General features: G+C 34.3%; 2 protein-coding genes, 2 non-coding genes and 1 pseudogene across 5 annotated transcripts; 2 read left to right on the forward strand and 3 right to left on the reverse strand.

The window, feature by feature from the left end:
• Nucleotides 1-4586: 4586 nt before the first annotated feature.
• Nucleotides 4587-5864, reverse strand: LOC120123468. Of its 2 annotated transcripts, none has more exons than XM_039142353.1 (4): nt 5797-5864; nt 5242-5606; nt 5038-5154; nt 4587-4749 (listed from the first exon to the last, which is right to left on the reverse strand). In XM_039142353.1, exons 2-4 carry the CDS (start codon nt 5575-5577, stop codon nt 4672-4674), a joined length of 531 nt encoding a protein of 176 aa, XP_038998284.1. In that variant the 5' UTR covers nt 5578-5606; nt 5797-5864; the 3' UTR covers nt 4587-4671. The 2 variants fall into 2 exon arrangements, with proteins under 2 accessions (XP_038998284.1, XP_038998285.1); XM_039142354.1 differs by having other exon boundaries at nt 5242-5600; nt 5797-5855.
• LOC120123536 (40S ribosomal protein S26-3-like) lies at nt 5722-8357 on the forward strand. The gene is made up of 5 exons (XM_039142396.1): nt 5722-5808; nt 6541-6597; nt 6709-6793; nt 6883-7016; nt 8094-8357. Exons 1-5 carry the CDS (start codon nt 5722-5724, stop codon nt 8163-8165), a joined length of 435 nt encoding a protein of 144 aa, XP_038998327.1. The 3' UTR covers nt 8166-8357.
• On the forward strand, nt 7601-7702 carry LOC120123548. The gene has a single exon (XR_005516205.1). It is a non-coding gene; the product is annotated as a small nucleolar RNA snoR99 (small nucleolar RNA).
• A 632-nt stretch (nt 8358-8989) lies between the features above and the next one.
• Nucleotides 8990-10882, reverse strand: LOC120123537 (annotated as a pseudogene).
• Nucleotides 10883-12702: 1820 nt separating this feature from the next.
• Nucleotides 12703-12809, reverse strand: LOC120123547. Its single transcript, XR_005516204.1, has one exon. It is a non-coding gene; the product is annotated as a small nucleolar RNA R71 (small nucleolar RNA).
• Nucleotides 12810-24656: the final 11847 nt, after the last annotated feature.

The following is a 24656-nucleotide window of genomic DNA, read 5'->3' on the forward strand; positions in this document are numbered from 1 at the left end:
AGTAGCCCCTGAAATTTACTGCAAAAAATTTTATGGTTGCTGCCCCTGTATAATAATTTCTTGCCCTTGATGTTGAAAACTCAGTTTCATTTGATTAAAATCCATCAAGATAGGACTAAATATTTTCATCCAATCTACCCCCAACACCATATCACTGCCACCTAGTTTCAAGAGTCTGAAATCATGTACAAAGGAATGCCCTTGCATTTGCCACTCCACCTTATTACACCTTGCTGAACTATGAAGTTGTTGTCCATTGGCTACTATAATGGCCAAAGGATAAGGTGTAAGTACATGTATACCCGCATCAGCCCACTGTGGAGTCAGGAAACTGTGAGTACTCCCACTGTCAATCAAAATACTGAGTGGTCTGCCTTGAATTGTTCCTTGAATCCTTAGAGTATTATGACTAATACAGCCAGTAATAGCATTCATAGAGATTTCCAAACTCTCTTCTTTCTGCATCATTTGATGATCTGAATCCATAGGAACAGTTTCAGTTGAAACAGTAGAGTCTTTTTCAATCATCATATTTAAATTCCTTGACTTACACTGATGCCCTGGAATAAACTTCTCTCCACACTTGAAACAAAGATTATTTTGTCTCCTGTAATCCAGAAGATTTTGTTTAGGATTTATGACTGTTGTGCTCTTGGTAATTACTGGCAGTGAAGCTGGTTTAGAATTAGTAGTGGGGTTTAGGTAGGGTGGGTTTTTAAAAGAAGGTCTCCATCTTTTGTTTTCAAAGTCAACAGATAATTCATAAAGTTTAGCATGTATGCATGCTTCAGGCAAATGTTTAGGATCTAAAGCCTTCACCCTGTGTTTAATATCCTCCCTGAGTCCACTGATGAAGAGTGATACAAAGAAATCCTCATTTAGTGTAGGATTTTGTAATAACATATAAGGTTGCAACTCTTCAAATTTTTCATGGTAAGCCTCAACAGTCCCTTTCTGAGTCAGCTTAGTAAATTCTTCTACTATATCAGAAAAAGACTTGTCACTAAATCTATGACAAAGATCTGCTTCAAATTCATGCCAAGTAACATGGTGTTTCTGCATAATATACCCATCAAACCAAACCTCTGCTTTCCCAGTTAGGTATATAGTGGCTACTTCTACCCTCTGCTCATTAGGAACATTACACAGAGAGAAATATTTAAGACATTTTTGAAGCCACCCCCTAGGATTAACCCCTTCAAAAAATGGCAAATCAATTTTAGGCCTATGCCACATAGACCCTGAACTATTAAAAGAACTTCCTGGACCTTTTCTTTCTGTTTCAGACCCCAACAAATTAGGTCTAGATTCACTATTTTCACCTAACTGATTCCCATTTTTTAAGACCATACAATCATCAGGTTTTGCTTTTAATATCCCAGGATCATCCGGTTTATAAGTGAATCTGGATTTATCTTTTACCACAGTCACCAAAACAGGACTTTTTTCTCCATTTTTAGAAGCATTAGGAGTTTGTACCTGTTCACCAGCAACATTTTCCTGCTCACCTGTTCTGCCTGTTAAAATCTTTAACAACTCTTCAACATAGCCTTGATTAGTAACCATTCTTGATTCCATTGCTGTGATTCTGTTTTCCTGCACTTCCCACCACTTAGGTGGATTAGTCTCGTCCCGTCCTTGCTTCACTAATGCTGTTAAATCCTCCATCTGTTTCTGCAGGTTTGATAGATCAGCTTCATTCATGTTTTGATTCTTCTTTGTCATGCCCACTGCTTGCCAGAACCGAGGCTCTCGATACCAATTTGTTATGGAATGAGAGAAATAGAGAAAGATACGAGAAAAGAATGAGAGAATTTAGAGAAGAAAGTAGTCATTCATTCGTTGCATGAGGAAGAAAATGCCTCAAGTCAGGTCTTATTTAGTTACACGGGTAAAAACGTAAATAGCAAAGTGACAGCTGGCTTGTCTTTGTAACAATTATAACTGATTAATATTCTTTTCAGTTCTTCTGCAGGTACTTGGGCTCTCTGACGTGGGCTGCTCATTGGTTCTGGGCTGAAGACTCCCCTGATCCACTTCAACACCACAGGTAAGTTCCTCATTTTCCCTTCCCGATCTTCAATCCCCAATTCCCCTTTTTTAATCCCTTCTCCTGTCTCAATCCCTAACCCTCGATTTCCATTTGCCCCAATTTCTAATGCATCTCCATTATCGTCTACCCCGATTTCTCCTACATCTCCACGCTCATCTCCTCCAATCATCACACGTCTCCTTCATAGTAGTGATAACAGCAACAAATGGTTAGTACTCCCTGGGCAACCCTTTCAGAATACTTACGAGATGAACATTAAGAGAATCCAGACTCCCAAAAGACGAGAGAGCATCACAAACCTCTTTTACACACGTTAGATAGACTCTCATGCTGTCGTTGCCCTTTTTAAGCGACTGGAGCTTGTAGTGCAAGCTCATCACTGCCTTCGTGGATCGGTTGACAAAGAATTGTAGGACTATCTTCCAAACCGCCGCCATAATCTCCAGTCCCATAAATTGAGGAAGAAGTTGTGGACTTATCGTGATAATAATCATGAAGCCAACGCGCTATCTTACGCCAGAAAGTCCTCGTACGCCAAAAAGTCCTCGTACGCATCATTTGGTCATTCTTCACCATCATTAGCAGTAACCGTCGTCGGTAGGGTAGGGGTGTATTCGGTTCGGTTCGGTTTTTTTACCAAAAATTGAACCGAACCGAAATAAACGGTTTTTCAAAATTTAAACTGAACCCGAATGGTTAAAAAATCGAAACCGGTTTTTTCCGTTCGGTTCGGTTTTTTTAACGGTTTGGATTTTTCGGTTCGGTTCGATTCGATTTTTCGGTTTTTTAATGAAAAATCACTTGAAACTATATTTTTTTAAAAAAAAATTGCCTATTCGGTTCAATATGGAACAAATGGGTTCCATATGAAAAACCCGAACCGAACCGAATCAAAATAATTGAGACTTTAAACCGAACTGAATCCGAACTGAATTTTACTCAATTCGTGTCGTTTTTCGATTTTCTTGATTTCGTTGCTCAGCCCTAGATAGAGGTTGCATAGTTCCAATCAACAATCGTTCAAGATGAAGACTTCAAATCGTTAACAAGATCTGTTGCTTCCAAAGCAAGAAGCTCATCTCGTCAAGCACAACATTAACTCGTTTGTTAGTGAAGCCTTTCGCGTTGCCAACAGAAGTATCCATTTGAGCAAAGTAACCAACCAACCAAGAACCACAACAAGAACGAAGGCAGCGAAAACTAAAAGATCCCAAGATTCAAAGCAAAAGATACCATATTGGAAAGTTTAGAAAATAGTATCAAGAAGACCTTTGTACTATCATATATCAACAATGAGTACATTGACTGAACAGACTGCTAACCACCTAACCGCCTAAAGTAGCTGCCAGCTCACTTAGCCTAGTACACGTGAATACCAACGCACATAGCTTTAACAGGAACAAAATATACCCTTAAAATCTATTTAAAATGTAGTCAAATTATCAACTTTAGCAAACTAACATAGATTACCAGCTAGCCGATACGTATAGCTGCAGGTGGACATTATTTGATTGCTACCTTTGCTGCAAGAGATAGAGACGGAGGTGGCGGTGGAGGAATCTGCTTCTCCGTTGAATCAAGAGAGCTATTAAATGAAGTTAATGAAGATGACGAAAGTCTCGACAACTATGGAGGATGGCAAGGTGGCCAGTGGCTATGCTACGTTCTATGGCGGCGGCTATTCATCTGGTGCGATGGGTAAGTTTAAATGGTTTGATATGGCATTTAAGTTTACTTGCGCTGAGCGTTTATCGGGTTTGCTACTATTTTCAGGAGGTGCTTGCGGATATGGCAACTTGTATAGCCTAGGCTACGGGACTAACACAGCTGCACTTAGCACCGCATTGTTCAACAATGGCTTGTGCTGCGGTTCTTGTTATGAAATGAGGTGTGATTGTGACCCAAAATGGTGCCTCCCGGAACCATTACTGCTTTGAATTACTGACAATGGTGGGTGGAGCAATCCTCCTCTCCGACACTTTGACATGGCCGAGCCTACCTTCTTACAAATAGCTCGATATCGTGCCGGAATTGTGCCTATTTGGTCATTTCGTTCAGAAGGTAAAGTTTAATTAAAACTAGCTATATTGTCTAGGAAAACATTGATTGAGCTCATCTCAATAGTATATTTAGGTGATTAAAAAAACAGAGTCCTCTGCATGCAGAAAGGAGGCATCATGTTCACAATCAATGGCCACTCTTACTTCAACTTGATCCTAATCACAAACGTCGGTGGTTTCGGAGATGTCAATCAAGGGCTCTAAAACGGGATGGCAAACAACGTCAAGGAACTGGGGCCAAAACTGGCAGAGAAACACCTACCTCGACGGCCAAACCCTGCCATTCCGAGTCACCCAAGCGATGGCAAGACTCTTACAAGCTACAACGTGGTCCTGGGGAATTGGCAATTCGGACAAACAATCAAGGGTAGCCAGTTTTAAGAGTTTCAGCATGTAATAGCCATTGTTAAGAGTTAAAAGAGAGTTTCGGTCTCACGTGGCTGTCTATGGATGAGGTGGTTTATTCGGTTACATTCGTTGAAGACACTCAATTTCCAGAGAGAATAGTTTACATGGTGAATAGATTACAGTGGCAATGGCAATTAGTGCCATCTGACTTTACAAAAAACCATCCCTCCTGTCTTGTTCCTCAGCTTCCTTGTTAGCAACTTGAATAGATTTGAACCAAAGAAACGCCTGAATATTCGAATTCAGGTCATTACAATTCCGCATTCAAAACATTGATCTCAAATGATGTAGTAAAACTCACCGAAGTGGGGATTCCGGTAAATGCAAAGAAACCAAGCAAGGGAGCATAGAAAACGCTGTTGGAGTTCAAACTCCAACACGGGCCTTTGGTTAATATCTCGAAAATAGAACCAATCTGCAGCATGCAAGAGGAAAAAAAGAGTTGAGCCATCTTAATTTCAAGTGTCTCAATTCCGCATTCAAAACATTGATCTCAAATGATGTAGTAAAACTCACCGAAGTGGGGATTCCGGTAAATGCAAAGAAACCAAGCAAGGGAGCATAGAAAACGCTGTTGGAGTTCAAAACTCCAAACACGGGCCTTTGGTTAATATACTCGAAAATAGAACCAATCTGCAGCATGAAGAGGAAAAAAGAGTTGAGCCATCTTAATTTCAAGTGTCTCAAAAACATTCTATACTATAAGAACACGAAGCATACTGCGGCAATGGCGGTTATCGCCGAGGCAAGTAAGTAAACAAAGAAGGGAACCTCAAGACCCTGCTGTGCAGCGGAACCCTTCCCTCCTTCATCTTGAGCCCAAGGAGGTGGCTCGTCCGAATCCGGCCTCGCCCACGAAGGCTTACTTTCTTCGGATTTGCCGGACTCGGCTGAACCCTCAGTTGCATTAAACACAACAAACCTACGAGATAACCTTTTGATCTGATAAACATGAAAACATCCATTGGCATGTTGATTCAGAACCCTGACTCTAACGCCCAAAAAACCACGGACTAAAGTCGAATTGCATGGAGACAATAAGGTTGCAACCACCATGTTTATTATTTGATGGCTTTTTTCTGCGGCTGGAGACGAATAAGAGCGATAATAACAACATAAACATATTTGATAGAGATGTTTTATAGGAGCAAGCAAGCAAATAATCCAGTTCAAAAAGATTGAAATAACAAAGTAATACAGATGCAGAGAGCAGATAACTCAAAATCGGATGACTACAGTGGAAACAAATGTGAATTTAAGGGTTTAAAAAATTACCTTAATTTCCTGGTGTATCGGAAACTTGAAACCAAGAGGATGGAGAGAAGATAGCTGGATAGGATGTGTGAAGATGGTGGAGAGCGGTCGGGAATATTTTATATAATTATTATGTAAAAAATTAGGAAACATTACGTATTTAATCATCCATCTATTACTTTATTTCTGTTTTAGTTACTCAACTATTATTTTTTTAAATCACACCTTCATCACGTTTTAATTATATTTTGGTCACCCATTATTAAAACATTAACGGTGACGTATTACCATAAGTTAATTTTAAGTCAGTATTGATAAATAATAAAAATATCATATCAATATTATTTTTAATTTTTAACAAGTAACAAAAACAGAATCAAAATATAATATTAGATAAGATCTAAAAAAAAGTTAGTTGATTAAAACAGAAACTATATAATATGTGGTGACCATATAAGTAGTTTACCCAAATAATATATAGGTGTGTCTAACTGTTACCAAAAAGTTTAGGGTTTCGCTGCACTACACTCGCCCAAGTATAAACGCATAATTTTTTTCCCAGTTTTCTCAAAAGCCAAAGCCTAGTTATTTAGCCGGCGGAAGCGAAGAGCCTCCATAATCAACACTTCTTCCTCTAATAATGGTTAGATTAGATCTTCATTTGATCTCCAATTTGGACTCTGGTTCTTTATTAAAACTTGGTCTTTTTCATAAATTTTATCGCTCTGATTGTTTCTTTATTGTCTTGTAGACTTTCAAACGTAGGAATGGTGGCATGCTAAATTCATCCGCTGCTCTAACTGTGGCAAATGCTGTCCCAAGGTAATTTTCATCTATAATTTTCTTAGCCCAGGCTTGGTATTTTTCTTTTTTAATTTATGCTGAAGTTTTTTTTTCTTTTCAGTTTGTTTTTCATTGTTTGGAATATAAAAGGATAAGTCGATCAAGAGGTTTCTTGTGAGAAACATTGTGGAACAAGATGCTGTGAGGGATGTTAAGGAAGCCTGCGTCTATGACTGTAATTTTCGTTTAGTTTGTCTCAATTAAGTTCCAACTATCTCGTGTTATTGCCTATGTTGAAGTCATTGTTTGGTTAATTATGTGTAGCTTACACTCTGCCGAAGTTGTATGTGAAGATGCAATACTGTGTTTCGTGTGCGATTCACTCCCATGTTGTGAGAGTCCGATCCCGCACTGACAGGAGGAACCGTGATCCACCCCAGCGCTTCATCAGACGCTGGGTATGTTTCTTTTATTACTCGTAATTTGATGATTCTCGTATGCTGATATGGAGTATTTCAATGATCTATGTTTTGCTGTGAATGAACTCTGCTTGTTCATGCATTGCATATTATTTTCTTGTATCACGTGGTTTCGTTAGGATGAAAGTTTGATAAATGTCATGTTTGAAGGAATGATTCTGTTACCGTGCAGTGTTGTGAATGTAATTTCAGCTATTGAAAAGCTTTGTCGGTTTGTGTTTTAAACATGGATATCATGCCTAAGAGACGGTTAATATGTGATTAAAACATTATAATTTAACATGTCCTAACTGTGCATACACATTCAATTTTTGTCTTATAATGATATTTATATTACTTAAATAAGTTTTATTAGTCTCTTGTGGTAGCTTATTGATCATTATGGGATGGAAAATATGCCTTGGAACTAATGTAAATTATACTTGGAGATCATCAATAGGGATAACAAGAAGAATTGGCCTACACCTGAAACTTAGAAACCCCCAACGTCAAAAGTTGTAATTGGTGGGCCTTACCTTTTCATCTCTTTAGGGACCAGTCTGCTCCTTTGGCTGAAATTTGAGGTGCTTTAGGTATGAACTGGTCCCTCACATCTAATATCCATCTGATCACTTTGTCAGTTGCCTTTTCCTGTGGCATGCTGATCATAATAAGATGGAAAATGTCTTTGTATTGTATATATGATACATGGCAGGTATCTGTATGTGTAAAGAATTTTAGCAGACTCCTGAATTGAATTATTTGCATCATTTGTAGAAGATATTTCATATAATAAAGTATTGAATAATGCTTTTGTCAAGACGTTTATTTTCTAAGTACACATGTATTGTTGATTGTCTCAGTGTGATTGTAGGAATTTGAGTGTCAGTGCTTCTTGATTTTATCATGTAGCCATAAATTTCATTAATCAAACAGAAATAATTGTTATTGCTGTAATCTGTGCTCTACTCATTACCTTTTGCATGTAATGCTAATAGTTTTGTTTTCATGTTTCTTGAAAATTTCCATTATTAAGAAAGCTGACATTGATTGTGTGTTTGATTTTAAATCTTTTAGGATGACTTGCCAAAGCCGGGTCAGCCCGGTCAAGCTCCGCGTTCTGGTGTTGCCGTTCCTCCTCGTCCTTAGGGTGTATGAAATCTAAGATGAATTTCTATGTTTTATTTTTCTTTAAAATGTTTGCTTAATTTTAAGAACACGGAGATGTGTAGGAAAGTTTTGATTACTTGAAAGTTTAATAGTCATTTTGATACTTTTTATAATTTCTGTAAGACATGATGGTTGAGAATGCTAGTTGATATCTCATAAGCAGCACATGCTTGGCATCTTTTATTAATTTTGCATAATTACTGCTTTTACCATTGAGTTTGGGTTTTGTTCATGGTCCTTTCCATCAAAACCAATTGAGTTTTATTTGTGTATCCGGTATTCTAGAGTGAAGCATGATATATTTATTTTTCCGCAAGAATTTTATGGCTGCTCTAGACACTATTTACAACACTTCCAGAAGCAGGAACTTGGGTAGTATCTGGTTTCTTAGTAACAACGGCCAAACCTCCATGTGTCTACCTTCATGAATAGGCTAAATATAGGAGTGAGCTGCCGTGCCGGGAGTGAAAATGTACATGCCACATTCATGAGAATCAACTATAGCACTGAATGATGCCACTGCAGATTCCTAACAATCTTCGTGCTACAACCAATAAAGATAAGCAGTATGTTGGAACTTAAATCAAGCAAAGACTGAATCATTGATTAAATCAAACTATCCTGGGATGATATAGGAGGCTATACTGCGCTGTTGCCAATTGACATTGATTATTTAACAAGGGTTAAAGGATATGAAGGGCCCCTAATTGTCCCTGTAGACGGTGCGTAGTTGCATATTTTGGTAAAGTTTAAATCTAAGACCTTTCCACACCTGCCAAAAATCTCTTATTGAGACACTGATGCTATTCAAGACCAAGGTCCTCCCACTCAGCTGTTATAGTTGCTGCTACTGAACAAGAATTATTCCACAAAGCAATAATCAAGTGATTGCGGACAAAGGACCTGCCCAAACCTGCAAACCAGGGTAAACAGAGTATTGGGAAGTTCGTCCTACCCAGCATCGGAATGAATACCAAGCTTGAGGCATTTCACCTATACGTAATCAGCAAGAGCCGTTATTCCTGATGGAAACGTGTTTGGATCAGGGACCAATTGACCCTGCATGGTGAAACAAAAGTACAAAAATGGTTTACTTGGACAATTATATCAGAACTTCAACCAACTGAATCATTTAGTTACATCGAAAATGATTGTATCTCGTGTCAAATCGATGCTTGCACGTCCAAGTCCAAGCCATAGACCATTACATAATAATGAACCTCAAGCTAGTCGACATATAGAGGAACAATTTTTATGTACATCAATTAAGAATTGTTTACGGACTAATTAAACTAGAAACGATAGTTCTAATATGTCAATGTTCCTGGAATCCAGATAGCAGGAGTCATAATTTCTTCAGGAGCGAGACGGTTCAACTCACCTCTGAACTTCGACTGGCGGCAGACCAGCAATTATCTGCTTTCAATGAGATTCAGTAAGGCTCAAATAGGGCAAACATGAAGTTAAAAAAAATTAACTATATCTTACATATGACATAAGAATACCTTTATTAACATACACATGGCTAAATCACCCAAGCCAGTTGAGATAAGTGCATCCGCTGTCAATAGTGTTAGTAATTCAAATGAATTTAATCAAGAAAGAAAAAAAGGAACCCGAAATGGTATCGGAATGTTATATCACTTCACAATCCGATCGGTAATGGAAGAAAATAACTGAGACGAGTATGAAGTGTACAGCTCCTTTGTGTAGCTTGCAACATCAATTACCAAAAATAAGATTGTTTCTTGCAAGCCATTGTTACGAAGACACACAACGCAGCAACTATTTATGTCTATATTGTATTTAGCCATTCGAAAACAACTGTTAACACCAAGTGGAGGTAAGGTTTTTTTCGTTGATGACTTCATCTTAGCCAAATGTACAAGTGACCAAAAACTCGAAAGGCACACGAACCATGACATTAATTGTCGTGTCAGAATAGATCGATACCAAGTAAAGATGCAATACCTGTTTCCCTGACAACATCTTCGGTGATATTGCAGGCAAAGAAATTCCAGCTATTCCATCTGAAAAAGGAATCATATTCATTATCTACATACACTTCAATCACTTCTAAAATTTCTAGTAAAAAATTCTAACTCTGATATATTCCTCAAGTAACAGCCTCACTTGATAAAAAAAAACTTCAAAATTTAAAGCAAAACCCATCAGCCTAACACCCTAAACACTATCTTTCTATAATCCACGTGAACTTTAACTGGGTTAGTCTGCGTTAATCAGACTCCATAAAAAAACATGAACTTTAGAACAACTTAAATAAATCAATCAATTTCTTAAAAAAAAATTATACAATCGCGTATTGGACAAATTCAACCCCTAAATCCAGGAAAAAATAAACTAAACAGCCAGCAATTAGCCAATGCATGAAAGAAGATGATGAAGAGATAAAAAGAGAAAAACAAAACATTTACCCATTTGAGGAGTTAGAGCTAAACCATTACTGAGTTGAAAAATCCCATATCTTGAAGTATGGTAAATGGAGATGAAAGATTTGGTGAAACCAAAGCCAAAACCTGAATTGGGTTCTTCATGTTTTTTTTTAAAACACCAGCTTCTCTTCCTTCATTTCCAGCACCAAACAACCATGCAATAAGAACTATCACAATTGATAACTCTCCAAAAGAATTATCTTTTAAGATCTCTTTACTTTGGTTAAGCTTGAATTTTAACATCGTTAGGGTCACATTAAGATCTTTTTACATCGTTTGCACAATAAGAGTAAGTTTATATCTTTTGGGTTATTTTATGATATTTTACTGTAACTTGGTAAGCTCGTGCCATAACATTATTGATGTTGTAGACGTTGTTGTGCGTTGATGCTATACTGGATTGTTGTGTCGATGCTGCAACAACTGGTGACTCAGTACAGTTATAGAAAATTTTGGAATCGGAAAGTTGTCCAATACATTTATAAAATGACTGGAAAATATAGAAAAATTATATTTTTATTATTGGTAGATGCTTTGACCTTTGGAGATTATAAATAAGGCATTCATTCACACTTTTCACACCTTCTTCAAACTTTATTCATTTCCATTTTATTTTCTTCTTTCCTCCACCAGCTATGGAGGTTTGAATCGTCGAGGAGTGCAGCAGCAGTTGGAACAACAACACTATCATAGTAGCGGTGACCATTTGGGGTTCAAGCTTCTTAGTGTCTTTACTTAAAAGAGGGAATAAACTTTGTTTAATTTGAATATTTTAATTTGTATGGTGTTGTTTGGATTCAAAAATAAGGTGTTTGATGAAATGTTTGTTTTATTATTTTTGCTTGAAACGATATTTTTATGTGTTGAACTTCATTTGATATTTTTAGAAAAGAAATTTTTATGCATGTTAATCTTGGTTATTTTTAAAAATGGAAATCATTAAGATTGCATGCTACTTATGTACAACATTGGTATTTACGAAAGTGGGTTGAAGCATATTTGAGATGTATGATACCGATTGTAATTGCTTTGTTAATTGCTTGATTAATGAAATGAGTGAAAATTGATTTTCATTGGTAAGTGTTTAATCTTTAAAAGGGGATTAATGTGTTTATCATTGTATGTTACATAATTGTATTGCCATAGCATAATCATATTGTCAACTGTCAAATGATAACAACATTTACTGGTCCATATATTTGCTCTCCTGATTGTTACTGCATTCATTGCCTTTAATATTATGAATTTTTATCTTTCCTATAGACCTATCACTATTTCATTCCAAACTTATCTTTTGCAAATAATCAACAATTCTAAGTTGTAATTCCTTGCTCTTTGTGGGTTCTACATCCGAAACTCTTGTAGTTTTCACTTTTTTACTTGATATACGACACATGCACTTACGTTGAATGCTATAACAATTTCGTATCATCAAGTTTTTAGTGTCGTTGCCTGGGAGCAATGGTATTGCATTTGTTTTCACTATTTTTTCTCTTTTTATAGGTACTTTCCTTTTAGTGTAGCATTGTTGGTGCATGACACATAGCAACGACGAGGACTTAGAACTATTTGATCTAAAAATTGAGCGAACCATTCATTGTAGGAGGCAACAACATCAACAACAACCAAACATGGCTAATGTTTCGCCTTTACAAAATATTCTGATGTCGCATAATTGCTACAACATTGATGACCGCAACATGTCAATCGAGAGTATGTTGTGTCAACCTTAGACGGTTAAATCTAGCATCGTTAGATTTTCCATCCATGCTGCCCACTTTGAGTTGAAGCTGTAAAGTTTCAAATGCTGCAGTGTATGGGGCAATATAGTGTTTTAATTACTGAGGATCCTAGAGCTTACCTTAGAGCATTCATAGAAGTGTACAACTCTTTTGTATGACAAGGGGTTCTCGAGAAAGCATTGAAGCTGAAGTTGTTTCCCTACTCTCTTCATGAAAAAAACCAAGGCGTGGTTTAACTCTTTGTTGCATAGAGCTATAACATCATGAGACGATCTTGCCTAAAAGTTTTTGCTACGCTTTAATCCTCCCAACATGAATATGAGATTGAGGAACGACATCACATCTTTCAAGAAATTGGAGGATGATAATTTATATGAAGTTTGGGAGCTATTTAAAGATTTACTATGCAAATACCCTATGCATGGTTTCCAGCGTTGGACACAAATGGAGATATTCTATAATGGTATTAACATGCAAACAAGGATGGTAATAGATATCACTTCCAATGGAATATTACTGGACAAGTCTTACAACGAAGCCTACGACACCCTTAAAAGGATCTCCAACAATGACTACCAATATCTTAACATAAGGATTATATCAGGTAGACGCAACGCTACAGTAGTGGATAATGATGCTATCAACAAAATGGCCTTAGAGATTACAACATTGACTGAGATGGTGAGGAAGATGCAACAACCTAGAGGTATGTATAAAGTTAAATCAACATCCATTATTACTTGTGTTTATTGTGGTGAAAATCACAATTTTGAGGAATGCCCTCAAAATCTTGATTCCATGTATTTCACGATGAACTACAATTGGAATAACAATGCCTACACCTATGAGAACACCTCAATCCGAACTTAGAGAATCATTTTTTATTTATATTGGGGAAGTCATAATATAGCCAACCGTAATGAAACATTGAATTCGTATTTTTAAGAATACATAATCATAATATCTATCATAACAATAGTATGCGCAGCAGCAACCGATGTTTCCATATCAACAGACGCATCATCAAGCAATGCAACCACAACAACAATGCATCAACCAACAGAGCTATCGAGAGAAAAATTTCAACCAAGATTCAACATTAACATCACTTGAGTCTCTACTAATGGAGCACATCTCAAGGAATGATGTTATCATTCAAAGTCAGATAACATTGTTGAGAGCATTAAAGAATCGAATGTGACAATTAGCCAATACAGTAAACACCATGCTGTAAGAAGCATTGCCAAGTGACACTGAAGTTACTTGTAGCAGCATTGTAAAGCCATACAATGATAAGTGGTCTCCAACTTGGGAAGAATAGTGAGCATAAAAAAAAGAGGATGAGAGACCTAAACCTCAACTCAAAGGCAAAGAGTTAGGAGTAGAGATTGATCCACCCAACATTAATATTGTGACAAAGGATGTTGACCAATGTAACAATTCTAAGCCAATTGATAGGGAAGCGGTGGCGGGTTAATGAATTTTCTCTTGTTGAAGAATCAAACCTAGAAAGCTCTAGACTCGATGAATAACAATGAGAAATGAATAGAGAAGATGGTGCAATAGTTAGGGTTCTTTTAGGGTTTCTTTGAGGTATTGAAAACAAGGTAAGAAACAAGATTAGAACAAGATAAACAAAAGATAAAGAAATTGAAAATAAAATAAGATAACCAAGAAATCAAAAGATCTCCCTTATGAAGGTGAACAGAAAAGATGATGATGGTGAGGATGAGGATGAGGATGAATTTGTGAAAAATATACGGATAAGTGTCCTATCATGCCCTCCTAGTCGCAATGAAAAGGAAAACACGATAATATGGCTCTAACCAACCCTCTTAGTTGTGATGAAAAGGCAAATTGGAATGTGAAGATTAATCTCCCTCACAAGAACTTGAAAGAACTCAAGGAGAAGAAACTTCGAAGGCACAAGGCAATCAACACTTGCAAAAATGAACTCTCGTTGTATTATTAATCAAAGAAATCTTATTTACAAAGTTTCATGAAGCCTCCTTTATATAGGGGCTTAGTTCTAAAGGTCCTAAATAACTAAATAATATAATAATAATAAACTAAACATAACTTAACTCTAATTCCTAATAAAATAATAATAACTAAAAATATTGTTTTAACCTAACCTTAATTCCTAATAAAATAATAAATATGATCCTAAAAGATAATTCTTCATCCTATATTAAATTATATTACAAATAATCAATATAAATATTGAAAATTCGTAATATTTACAAAATCACGTATTAATCCCGTATAGGATTTCCTGCATGCACCGTCTTCAGTAAAATAGTTATATCTTGAGTTCCCGATAACGGATTGATGCGATTCAAGAACTGTTGGAAAGATAAGAGATAGAATGTCGTATCTCCAGAAGACAGCTTGACCAAATAAGATCAAGATCCCATTAAAAAAGTCGTCGCAATTCTGCTTCTTGTTCTGATCTTCTTTTCCAATGCTTGGACGAGTGTATCATTTGGAAGAGTTATTACTTCTTCCTTTGGTGTGAGTTTTGTGATGCATGTATCACCATTGTTGCCGGTAATTCCAACAAACTGTCATCTTCTGTTTCACCACAATTGTCGTTACAACCTAAAGGGAGGTTGTCACATCCATTCCCTCAAATATTTTAAAACACCAAGGAGGATTAGCAATTCAAAAAATCCATTTATGTATTGAATCAATTAAGGATCAACATCCCATTGATTGATGCCTTGGAACAAATGTCGAAGTATGCCAATTCATGAAAGAAGTACTTTCCAAGAAACATAGCATTGGCGAGTTCGAACCAATTATACTCACTGAAGAGTGTAGCGCCAATGTCACAAGCAGATTACCACCAAAGTTGAATGTCCAAGGAGATTTACTATTCCTTTCACTATTGGCAATCAATTCATTGCTAGAGCATTGTGTGATTTAGGTTCTAACATTAACCTAATGTATTTGCCTATTGTTAGGAAATTTGATATTGAAGTAACACCCGCAATTATTACCGTACAAATTGCCGACCGATCCACTGTCCATCTTGAAGGCAAAATAGACAATACTATTACAATTGGAAAATTCATCTTTCCAGTAACTTCATTATCTTGGACAGTGTAGCTGATAAAGATGTGCCAATAATATCGGGCAGACCTTTCCTTTCTATAGCACGAACACAAGTTAATGTCCATAAGAGAGAACTCATAATGCGTCTAAATGAAATTACATTCAATATTTTTCCATGCGATGATAATGTTGAATGTTATGTTGTTGGCATTATCGAGGGAACAAAGCAAACACACTTGGATGAATGTTGAAGCATGTGTAATGGGCACATGATGAAACACTATGGTGGCAATATACCCCATCACATTGTTTCAATTTGGTTCTATGAACTCAAGCTCGACTAGTTTATATTTTTTATATTTATATTTTATTTTTATATTTCATTTTTTTTAGATTTTGTTTATTATTTTTCTAGCCCAAGAAAGATTTGCTAAGGGAGTATTGCTTCCCTTCACCTATTTACTTTTATTCACGTTTTTTTTTGTTGTGTGCATTAAGGACAATGCACATCTTAGGTTTGGTGGTGTGTTACCTATTTGTGTTGTTTATATTGTTGCATTCATTTATGTTGTTCGTATTTGCATGTCTTATTACAATTGCTTGTTTTATGTGTGCACTGTTGTCCATATTGTTTAGACCATTTAGGAACTTTCATATATAATGTTGTAGGTTTAATGCTTCCATATTAATGAAGTTTTTTATGAATTTTTGGTGATGCTCAATAATGAACAATTAACTGTGAAATGTCATTGGGAATATTCTAAATACTTGTTAGGATTAGGATCCATGAAAACCCTTTTACACAATAGGTGTATGTTCTCAATACTTAGAGACATTAGAAACTTATGAACTATAAATCTTAATCTTATTAGATGTTATAGCAATCTTATTTTCAATATATATATATATATATATATATATATATATTGAATAAGTTGGAATAACTTGCAGCTGGCTCCTACATTAGTTTTAGGAAATCAAATAAGTTGGAATCTTCAACATTAGTTTTAGGAAATCAAATAAGTTAGAATCTCAAACATTAGTTTTAGGATGATTGCTACAACATTGAAAATCATTAACTGAGTATGAATATTTTTTTTCTAATTTAGCTAAGTATTAATTGGAAATACCTTGCTTGCACACTATTGCATTAAGTAGATTCTGATTTTAATAAGTTGACATTACATTCTCTAATTAGATATCATTTGATGCTATCACTTCTGTGGCAACAATAAAAAGTTTGAGAGCTGAAAAAAGGAACATTAAAAACTTGACTTGGTTTGGTGGCATTATTCTGCAACATTATTGTTTAGAATATTGCATTTCATGCATGTTTTTGCTTGAGGACAAGCAAACACTAAGGTTTGAGGGTGTGATAACTCTCCAAAATAGTTATCTTTTAGGACATTTTTATATAGGTTAAGCTTGAACCTTAGCATCATTAGGATCACATTAGGATCATTTTAGGTTTATTTTATCATATTTTACATCATTTGCACATTGGGAGTGACTTTATATCTTTTGGGTTATTTTATGATATTTTACTATAATTTGATACGTTGATGTTGTAGACATTATTGCTCACTGATGCTATACTGGATTGTCGTGCTGATGCTGCAACAATTGTTGACTCAACGGGCAGTTATAGAAAATTCTGGAATCCAACAGTTGTCTAATACAACTATAAAATGGCTGGAAAATATAGGAAAAATCATATTTTTCCTATTGGTAGATGCTTTGACCTTTTGGAATTATAAATAAGGCCTCCCTTCACATTTTTCACACCCTTATTCAAACTTTCTTCATTTCCATTTTATTTTCTTCTTTCCTCCACCGACCATGGAGGTTTGAATCTGTCGAGGAGGGTAGCAACAGCTGTAGCAACAATGTTTTCGTTTCAAGCTTCTTAGTATCTTTACTTGAAGAGGGAAGAAACTTCATTTAGTTTGAATATTTTAATTTTTTATGGTGGTGTTTGGATTCGAACATAAGGTGTTTAATGGAATCCTTGTTTCATGATTTTTGCTTGAAACAATATTTTTATATGCTAAAACTTCATTTGATATTTTTAGAAATAGAAATATTTTATGCATATTAATCTTGGTTATTTTTAGAAATGGAAATCATTAAGATTGCATGCTACTTGTGTACAACATCGATATTTATGAAAGTTAGTTAAAGCATATGGAGATGTATGCTACCAATTGTCATTGTTTTGTTAACTGCTTGATTAATGAAATGAGTGAAAATTAATTTTCATTGGTTAAGTGTTTAATCTTTGAAAGGTGATTAATGTGTTAATCATTGTATGTTGCATAATTGTATTGACACAACATAATCATACTGTCAAATGATAACAACATTTAATGGTCCAGTGGTTTGTTCTCTGATTGCTATTGTGTTCTCTGCCTTTAATATTCTAAATTTTTAGAATTTTTACCTTAGCTATAAGCCTATCATTATTTCATGGCTTAAATGCTCCATTGCCCCCTGAAATATACCATTTGTACTGAGTTGCCTCTTAAAGTATTTTTTTGGGATGTTTGCCCCTTAACTTTAAATCGTTATCTTATTTACCCCAAATCACTAACTTCGTTAAAAACACAAAGGTAAATTATACATTTAGTCATTCAACTATTTATGTGATTCTATTTTGGTCACCCGACTATTTTATTCTACAAAATCATCATTAAACTTAAATTTTTTATAGCATTTTGTTCACACAATTATTTTTATATTTATTTTTACATATATTATGAACCCTAAACCAGATTTAAAAAAAATCTCCCTTTTCCATCGCGCCTCTCCACCTTTCCCAATCGTCAAGATGTGCATTCAGTAAAAGTTAATTCATTCAATTTCAACCGCAACTCCTATCAGACTCTGTTACGCCCATCGAGCTTTTCAAGGGTTTTTTTTTTATGAATTTGGAATTAAAAAGGACAAGAAGACAATGAAAGTAACCTTTATTCATTGAATAGAGTTGCAGTCTTTTATTTTGCTTACAAGAAAGCCTATAAATGATAAAAAAGAAGAAAGGGACATCATCAATCGCTGTAATAGTCCCAGTTTTGGTACTTAGCAAGGGCATGTCCTAGCTTTGTTTGATATGCACATATTCAGACACTTGCTGAATTGACTGAGAACATGGTTCTGTTTCTGGCTCCCTTGGATTAACCCTCATCTCTGCAAAATTGATTTACAGCTTATGAGTAACTAAGGACGGATGTAAGATTTTAGAGTTTGTAACCTTTAAGATAAAAATAGAGTTATAATTACCATTGATGAACATTATTCAAGAAACATATTCTTGTTAAAACAACATTTCTCACTTTCCTCAAATCCCTCCCTTTGAGTTTTCTACTAACACCTATAATCACTGAGAAAGATGAAATCTGACTCCTTGCAAGCCGCTTGCTATAATTTCATGTGGTGGAAAGTCGGTGATCATCATGACATTAACCATTCCTCATCTTTGTAGAAACCTTTAACCAATCAGGGATGTTTACAGGGGCTGATTGCTGCTGCTTAACACCATTGGTCTCATCATGAGCAGTGGTTGAACTAGAACTAAGCTGCCGACATCACTGATTGTATCAATGCTATTTTGCTTTTGATATTGTGAGGAGTGGCTAAAGAATTGAGCGGCTAACGATGGGAAAAGGAGAATTTTTTTAAATTGGGTTAGGGTTCGTAATATATATATATATATTATTGAGTGACGAAAAAGCAATAAAAAGTTAAGTTTAGTAACGATTTTGAAGAATAAAATAGTTGGTGACCAAAATCATATAAATAGTTGAATGATTAAATATGTAATTTACCCTTGTGTTTTTTAACGGAGTTAGTGATTTGGGGTAAATGAGGTTATGATTTAAACTTCAGGAGACAAAATGTCCCGAAAAATACTTTAAGAGACAATTTGGTACAAATGGTATAGTTCACGGGCAATGAGATATTTAAGTCTCATTTCATTCTAAACTTATCTTTTGCAAAGAACCAATAATTCTAAGTTGTAAACTCCTTGTTCTTTGTGTGTTTGACATCTGAAACTCATGTAATTTCTAATTTATTACTTTATTGGACGCGTACACTTGCGTTGAATGATATAACAATTTCGTATCATCAACAATACACAGTGCAAATTCTCATCTTCTCAATGTTTTTTTTTTATTTTTCTTCTTTCTTTACCTAAATCACCTCTTTAAAAGGTCAAACTTAGTCAGTTTAACATTCACGTTCATTTTAACACTTCTCACGATTATCTGTTTTCTTAATATGTTAAACACTTCAACGAAGTATATATGTTTAATAAATTAGTTTAATATGTTTTAATATTTGATAAAAAAAACTATTAATATTTTTTATTATAAAACACATAAAGATATATATACGTTTATTATCAAATGATTGAGAGTTTTTGAACAAATACTACATCTACCATATATTCATCATAGATTAATAAAAAATATATATAAAACTTGGCAAAAAGGCGTCAGAGGCCCTCAAACTTTAAAAAAAAAAAACAATGTGGTCCATATCGTGTTTTGGATCAAATGGCCCTCCAACTCAAAAAAAAAACTCAATGTGATTTTTGACCAACGTTTTATGTTTTTGACCAATGTAATAAAAAATATATAAAACTTGGCAAAAAGGCGTCAAAGGCCCTCAAACTTAAAAAAAAAAAAACAATGTGGTCCATATCGTGTTTTGGATCAATATGGCCCTCCAACTCAAAAAAAAACTCAATGTGACTTTTTGATCAACGTTTTATGTTTTTGACCAACGACGCCGTTAAATCCTGTTAACGTGACACGTTTTTCATCAGTTTTATGCTTAAAAAGAAAAAAACTATTGAATCGGAAACCAATCGCCAATGACTGCATTCGTCGTCGCCTCCGGTGGTCATCACGAACACAGGAGCAAGGTCGGACCGTTTTATTCCCCCGAAGTCAAATCCGTCGTCCGTTTTTCCAAAATCTTTCATGATCATCTTAAATCTACGAAAATAGTCTTCGATTATCGCGGGTTTCATCTCTTCGATCTCTGTCGTCCGCTGTTGGATGAATCCGCCTCCACAGTATGTTGGTCGCATCGTCGTGGGTAATATCTTCACCACGGCGACCGAAGACTATTTTCTTAGATTTACGACGATCGGGATGATTTTGGGAAAAACGGGCGACGAATTTGACTTCAGGGGACCAAAATGGTGATCTTGCTCCTTTGTTCGATGTCCACTGGAGGAGGTGGCGGCGGTGACGGTCACCGACGATTGGTTTCAGGTTCAACACTTTTATCTTTTTTTAGCATAAAATAGACAGAAAACGTGCCACATCAGCAGGATTTAACTGCGTCGTTGGTTAATAATCGAAAACGTTGATCAAAGTGTCACATTGAGTTTTTTTTGAGTTGGAGGGTCAAATTGGTATTTTTTAAAGTTCGAGGGCCTCTGATGCCTTTTTGCCATAAAAACTTAAATACAAGTTTTTTAGGAAAAAAACATTGAATTATTAATTTTTCATAAAAAGTAAAAATTAATTATGCATTTTTTTGTTATTATGAAAAGGTAATATGCCAAACACATGAAGAAAAAAATACACTAACAATTTTGAATAAAAAACATTAATTTTTAAATTAATATTAAAACATTGAAGATTATAAAGACAATAAATCATAATTTTATCAAAATTTGTAAATAATTCAAAAATTAATATTCAATCAAGTTAGAAGTTTCATGCAAAATCGATACCTAAAAATTTAATCAAAAAAATTAATAGCCTATAAAAAATTAATTTGTCACAAGTAAAATCATAATCTTATTTTCTAATATTTAGTCAATAAAACTTTTAAAAAAATCTAAATTGAAAAAGGTATTTTTTTTATAAAAGATTGGTTACGTTGGAACAAGGTAGAATTGATATTTTTAAAATGTTTAGAAGATAAGAAAAATAATTTTTTAATTTTTATAAGGTCTAAAAATATAAATTATTAAACAATAAAAAAAATAATTTTACTTTTATGGATCAATTGACCCCTCTATTCTCCACATGGTTTGCACATGTTGAGACGGCAATGACTTTTGCATCACAATTTGGAGACCTTTTTGTGGAATGGTCACAAGGACTCGATATTCAAAGTAAAAATACCTAACCTCCACACCAATTTCATTGGGTTTAATTTCTATTTTTTAGATCAATTTCAATTAGTCCTCAACACGTCATGACCTAAGTTGACAATCTCCCTAATTGATTTGTTTTTTTTATTTTAGTTTCGGATAGATATAAAGTAATATATGTTTAAAATATTCTTAATCATTTGATAATAAATATTCATACATCTTTAAAGACATATTCGAACCCGAATTCTTAAAAGATAATAATAATCCTTTTATTATAAAAGTCACTGATTCATGTTTAGGTTATTCTTTATATGTCCAAGAATGTTATTATTGTATGATTGACGATACTTTCAATTAAAATATGCTCTTGCGCACCTCCTAGTTGTTTGGGTATTGCTTTGACTCAGTTGGGCTGCTGCTACTCGTTTCAATTTTGTGACCTCCTAGTCTAAAGTATTTTTTTTATTTGATCTCAGATTAATAAGATTTTTAACGAGGCTTTGATCTAAGACGTTTTTTTAATAATTTCTCTATTGTTGATATAAAAAGTTCCAAAAGGACATGCATGTCAATGTTTAATTAATATTACTTAGAATTTATTACTAAAGAAAACAGATATGCTGTTGCATATAATAATTGGTTTTAATATTATAGGCGTTACAATTTTTTGTAGTGTTGCAGTAGAATTTTAAGTATCACATATTTTAATATTCATTTTTAAGTAATATTTAAATGTTTAGTTTATTGAGTGATGATAGCCGTCGTTTTTGCTATCAAATAATTCTTGGCTTCTTAATTAATAGAAAGAAAAGGTAGTATAGAGAAATAGGGTCGATCCACAGGGACTGTGGTGTTTCGGGTTTAATAAAACTATTTCTTGATTTTAGAAGAATATAGAATTATATATGAATTGAAAGATATATTAAAATAAAATAATAAAAAAGGAAAAATATATATAAAAATATTAATAGTAATAAATATAATAGGGGATTTTTTAAAATAAAAAATAAGAATTAAATAAAAGAAAATTAATAAAATAAAAAAAATTAAATAGAGTGAGATAAAGGAAACTTATTGTGAAAGCAGCCTCAGACTTCAGCTTTGTCTCAAATTTCTCATCATCGAAACTGTTTTTACTTCAAGATTCACGTCGGTTACTGCAGAACAATTCTTCGCTGTCAACTCGGATTGTGTCGTTTCAATAACAACTAATTCCGATCTTAGTTTCCTCTTAGCAAACAATTTTACTAATTGGTTCTCGGGAAGTTGATATGCTTCAATAAGTAAACCCTTCTTCAAACGTTAACCATAACAATATCCGGACTATCGAAATCGTTTTGATTTGAAAAGAAAGCACAGAAAACAGAGAGAAAATCCGAAGCGATTTAAGTACCTTACAATTCTCACGTTTGGAATTGAGCCTTCGCTTTAGTCTCGGCTTAAAAGAAAAATTAGATAAGCATAACCAAAGTCATACTTAGCATACTATAAAAGTATGCAGAATCTGAAAATGAAGTTCTGAGAGAGATTATTTTATTCTCAATGAGAGAGATATGTTTCTAGGCTCACCCTTAGAGGGTATTTATGCCTTCAAATTCCTAAAAACAACCTAAAACATCTTAAATCCTAATTAAAACATCTAAAACTATTTAAACTAAAATACCTAAAACAAAGATAAAAAAATAAAATAATATCCTAAAACTTAATTAAAATACTAAAACATATTTAAACTAAAATAAAAGATAAAATAAATGTTTAAAATATTATCATAAACTTGAGTTTATCCAAATCTGAATTACAGTCTGCTTTGATTCCGAAATAAAAATCTGCAGAATTGTGTTCTTTTGTGTAATTTTCATAATCTTACTCCTGTACAAAATGATTAAAATGAAAAAATAAACCCATAAAATCAATTATTAAAGAGCAATTTAAAAGTAAAAATTAACTAAAATAAGCGCTTATCAACTAAAATAGCGCTTATCAATTCCCCCTCACTTATTCAATGCTTGTCCTCAAGCATTCCTCGATAACATATCAAAATCATTAGTTGTCATCTACAATTTCCTTATTTCTCAAACTTCCAATCGAACTAAGTCCATGATATTTGACGAATTCAAGTTACAATCAGCAAAATACAACCATAAAATTTTAAGTAAGCAAGATATCACAATTAATGTCAACTTCAATGAAACATGACTCGATACCTCACAAAGATTCACACATATCCGCTCAAAGGGTTGGGGTAAATGAAATTGCTCAAACCGAAACTAACCAAATATTATTAGCCTTGGAATCCAATCAAGTCTCCACTACGAAAAATTACATAAATGCAATAATCAATGGGTCTTTAAACAAGGTGTAACGGTGCTTAGGTTAGGGTAGGGAAAAGGCCGAAAGAAAGGTTTAAAATACCGAAACAATAAAAAGAATAGTGAAAGACAATTGAAGCGATCGATTTTTCCTTCCCCTTTTTTTGTGTTTTTTTTCGAACAAAGGGTTTTTTTTCTTCTTCTTCTTTTTTTGTTGTTCGAAACAGTGAACAACTTGCTTTTTTTTATGAATTTTTTGAAACATTGATTTTTTTTTCGTGGAACAACAATGATACAAGATCTCAAGTTTCAGTAAGGGTATGAAAATAGAGGAAAATAAAAAGAAAGGCTTCGGGTTTAATTATGAGGTGTAAAACAAAGAAACGGAAATAGGCTTATATGTGGTTCACTAGTGGATATATAATTGGCTTTTTGGGAAGAGTGGGTTTATCCTAGGTACCCCTATCACATTAAAACATTATGTTCAACATGTAGTCTCTATGCATTGTGATTACAAGTTCTAGAATATCCTAATTAGTTCGGCACACACAAGTCAAACAATGAGCAAGAAAGAAAGTATATGCTCGTTAGGCTCAAATCTCACAAGAAAAGTTTATATGCATTGAGTCAAGTTCATCTCTATCGACAAAAGCATGAAATATCAATACTCAACAAAAATTCACTAGCTATATCAATCACCAATCATGCAAATTAAATTCGATCAAAAACATGGTCATAATCCAAAAAGAAGCAAGAGTATAAAGCAAAATTCAAGAGCAACCAACGATCCC

Source organism: Hibiscus syriacus, unplaced genomic scaffold, assembly GCF_006381635.1.
Source record: "Hibiscus syriacus cultivar Baekdansim isolate YM2019G1 unplaced genomic scaffold, ASM638163v2 tig00110393_pilon, whole genome shotgun sequence".
Taxonomy (NCBI): Eukaryota; Viridiplantae; Streptophyta; class Magnoliopsida; order Malvales; family Malvaceae; genus Hibiscus; species Hibiscus syriacus.

Coding starts and splice junctions, on each gene's coding strand:
- LOC120123536 (XM_039142396.1), top strand. CDS start 5,722: ATGCAGAGAGCAGATAACTCAAAATCGGATGACTACAGTGGAAACAAA. Junction 6,598..6,708: donor GTGGCAAATGCTGTCCCAAG/GTAATTTTCATC, acceptor GGAATATAAAAG/GATAAGTCGATCAAGAGGTT. Junction 6,794..6,882: donor GGAAGCCTGCGTCTATGACT/GTAATTTTCGTT, acceptor AATTATGTGTAG/CTTACACTCTGCCGAAGTTG.
- LOC120123468 (XM_039142353.1), bottom strand. CDS start 5,577: ATGGTGGTTGCAACCTTATTGTCTCCATGCAATTCGACTTTAGTCCGT. Junction 5,155..5,241: donor CGATAACCGCCATTGCCGCA/GTATGCTTCGTG, acceptor TTCATGCTGCAG/ATTGGTTCTATTTTCGAGTA. Junction 4,750..5,037: donor TTACCGGAATCCCCACTTCG/GTGAGTTTTACT, acceptor TCGAATATTCAG/GCGTTTCTTTGGTTCAAATC.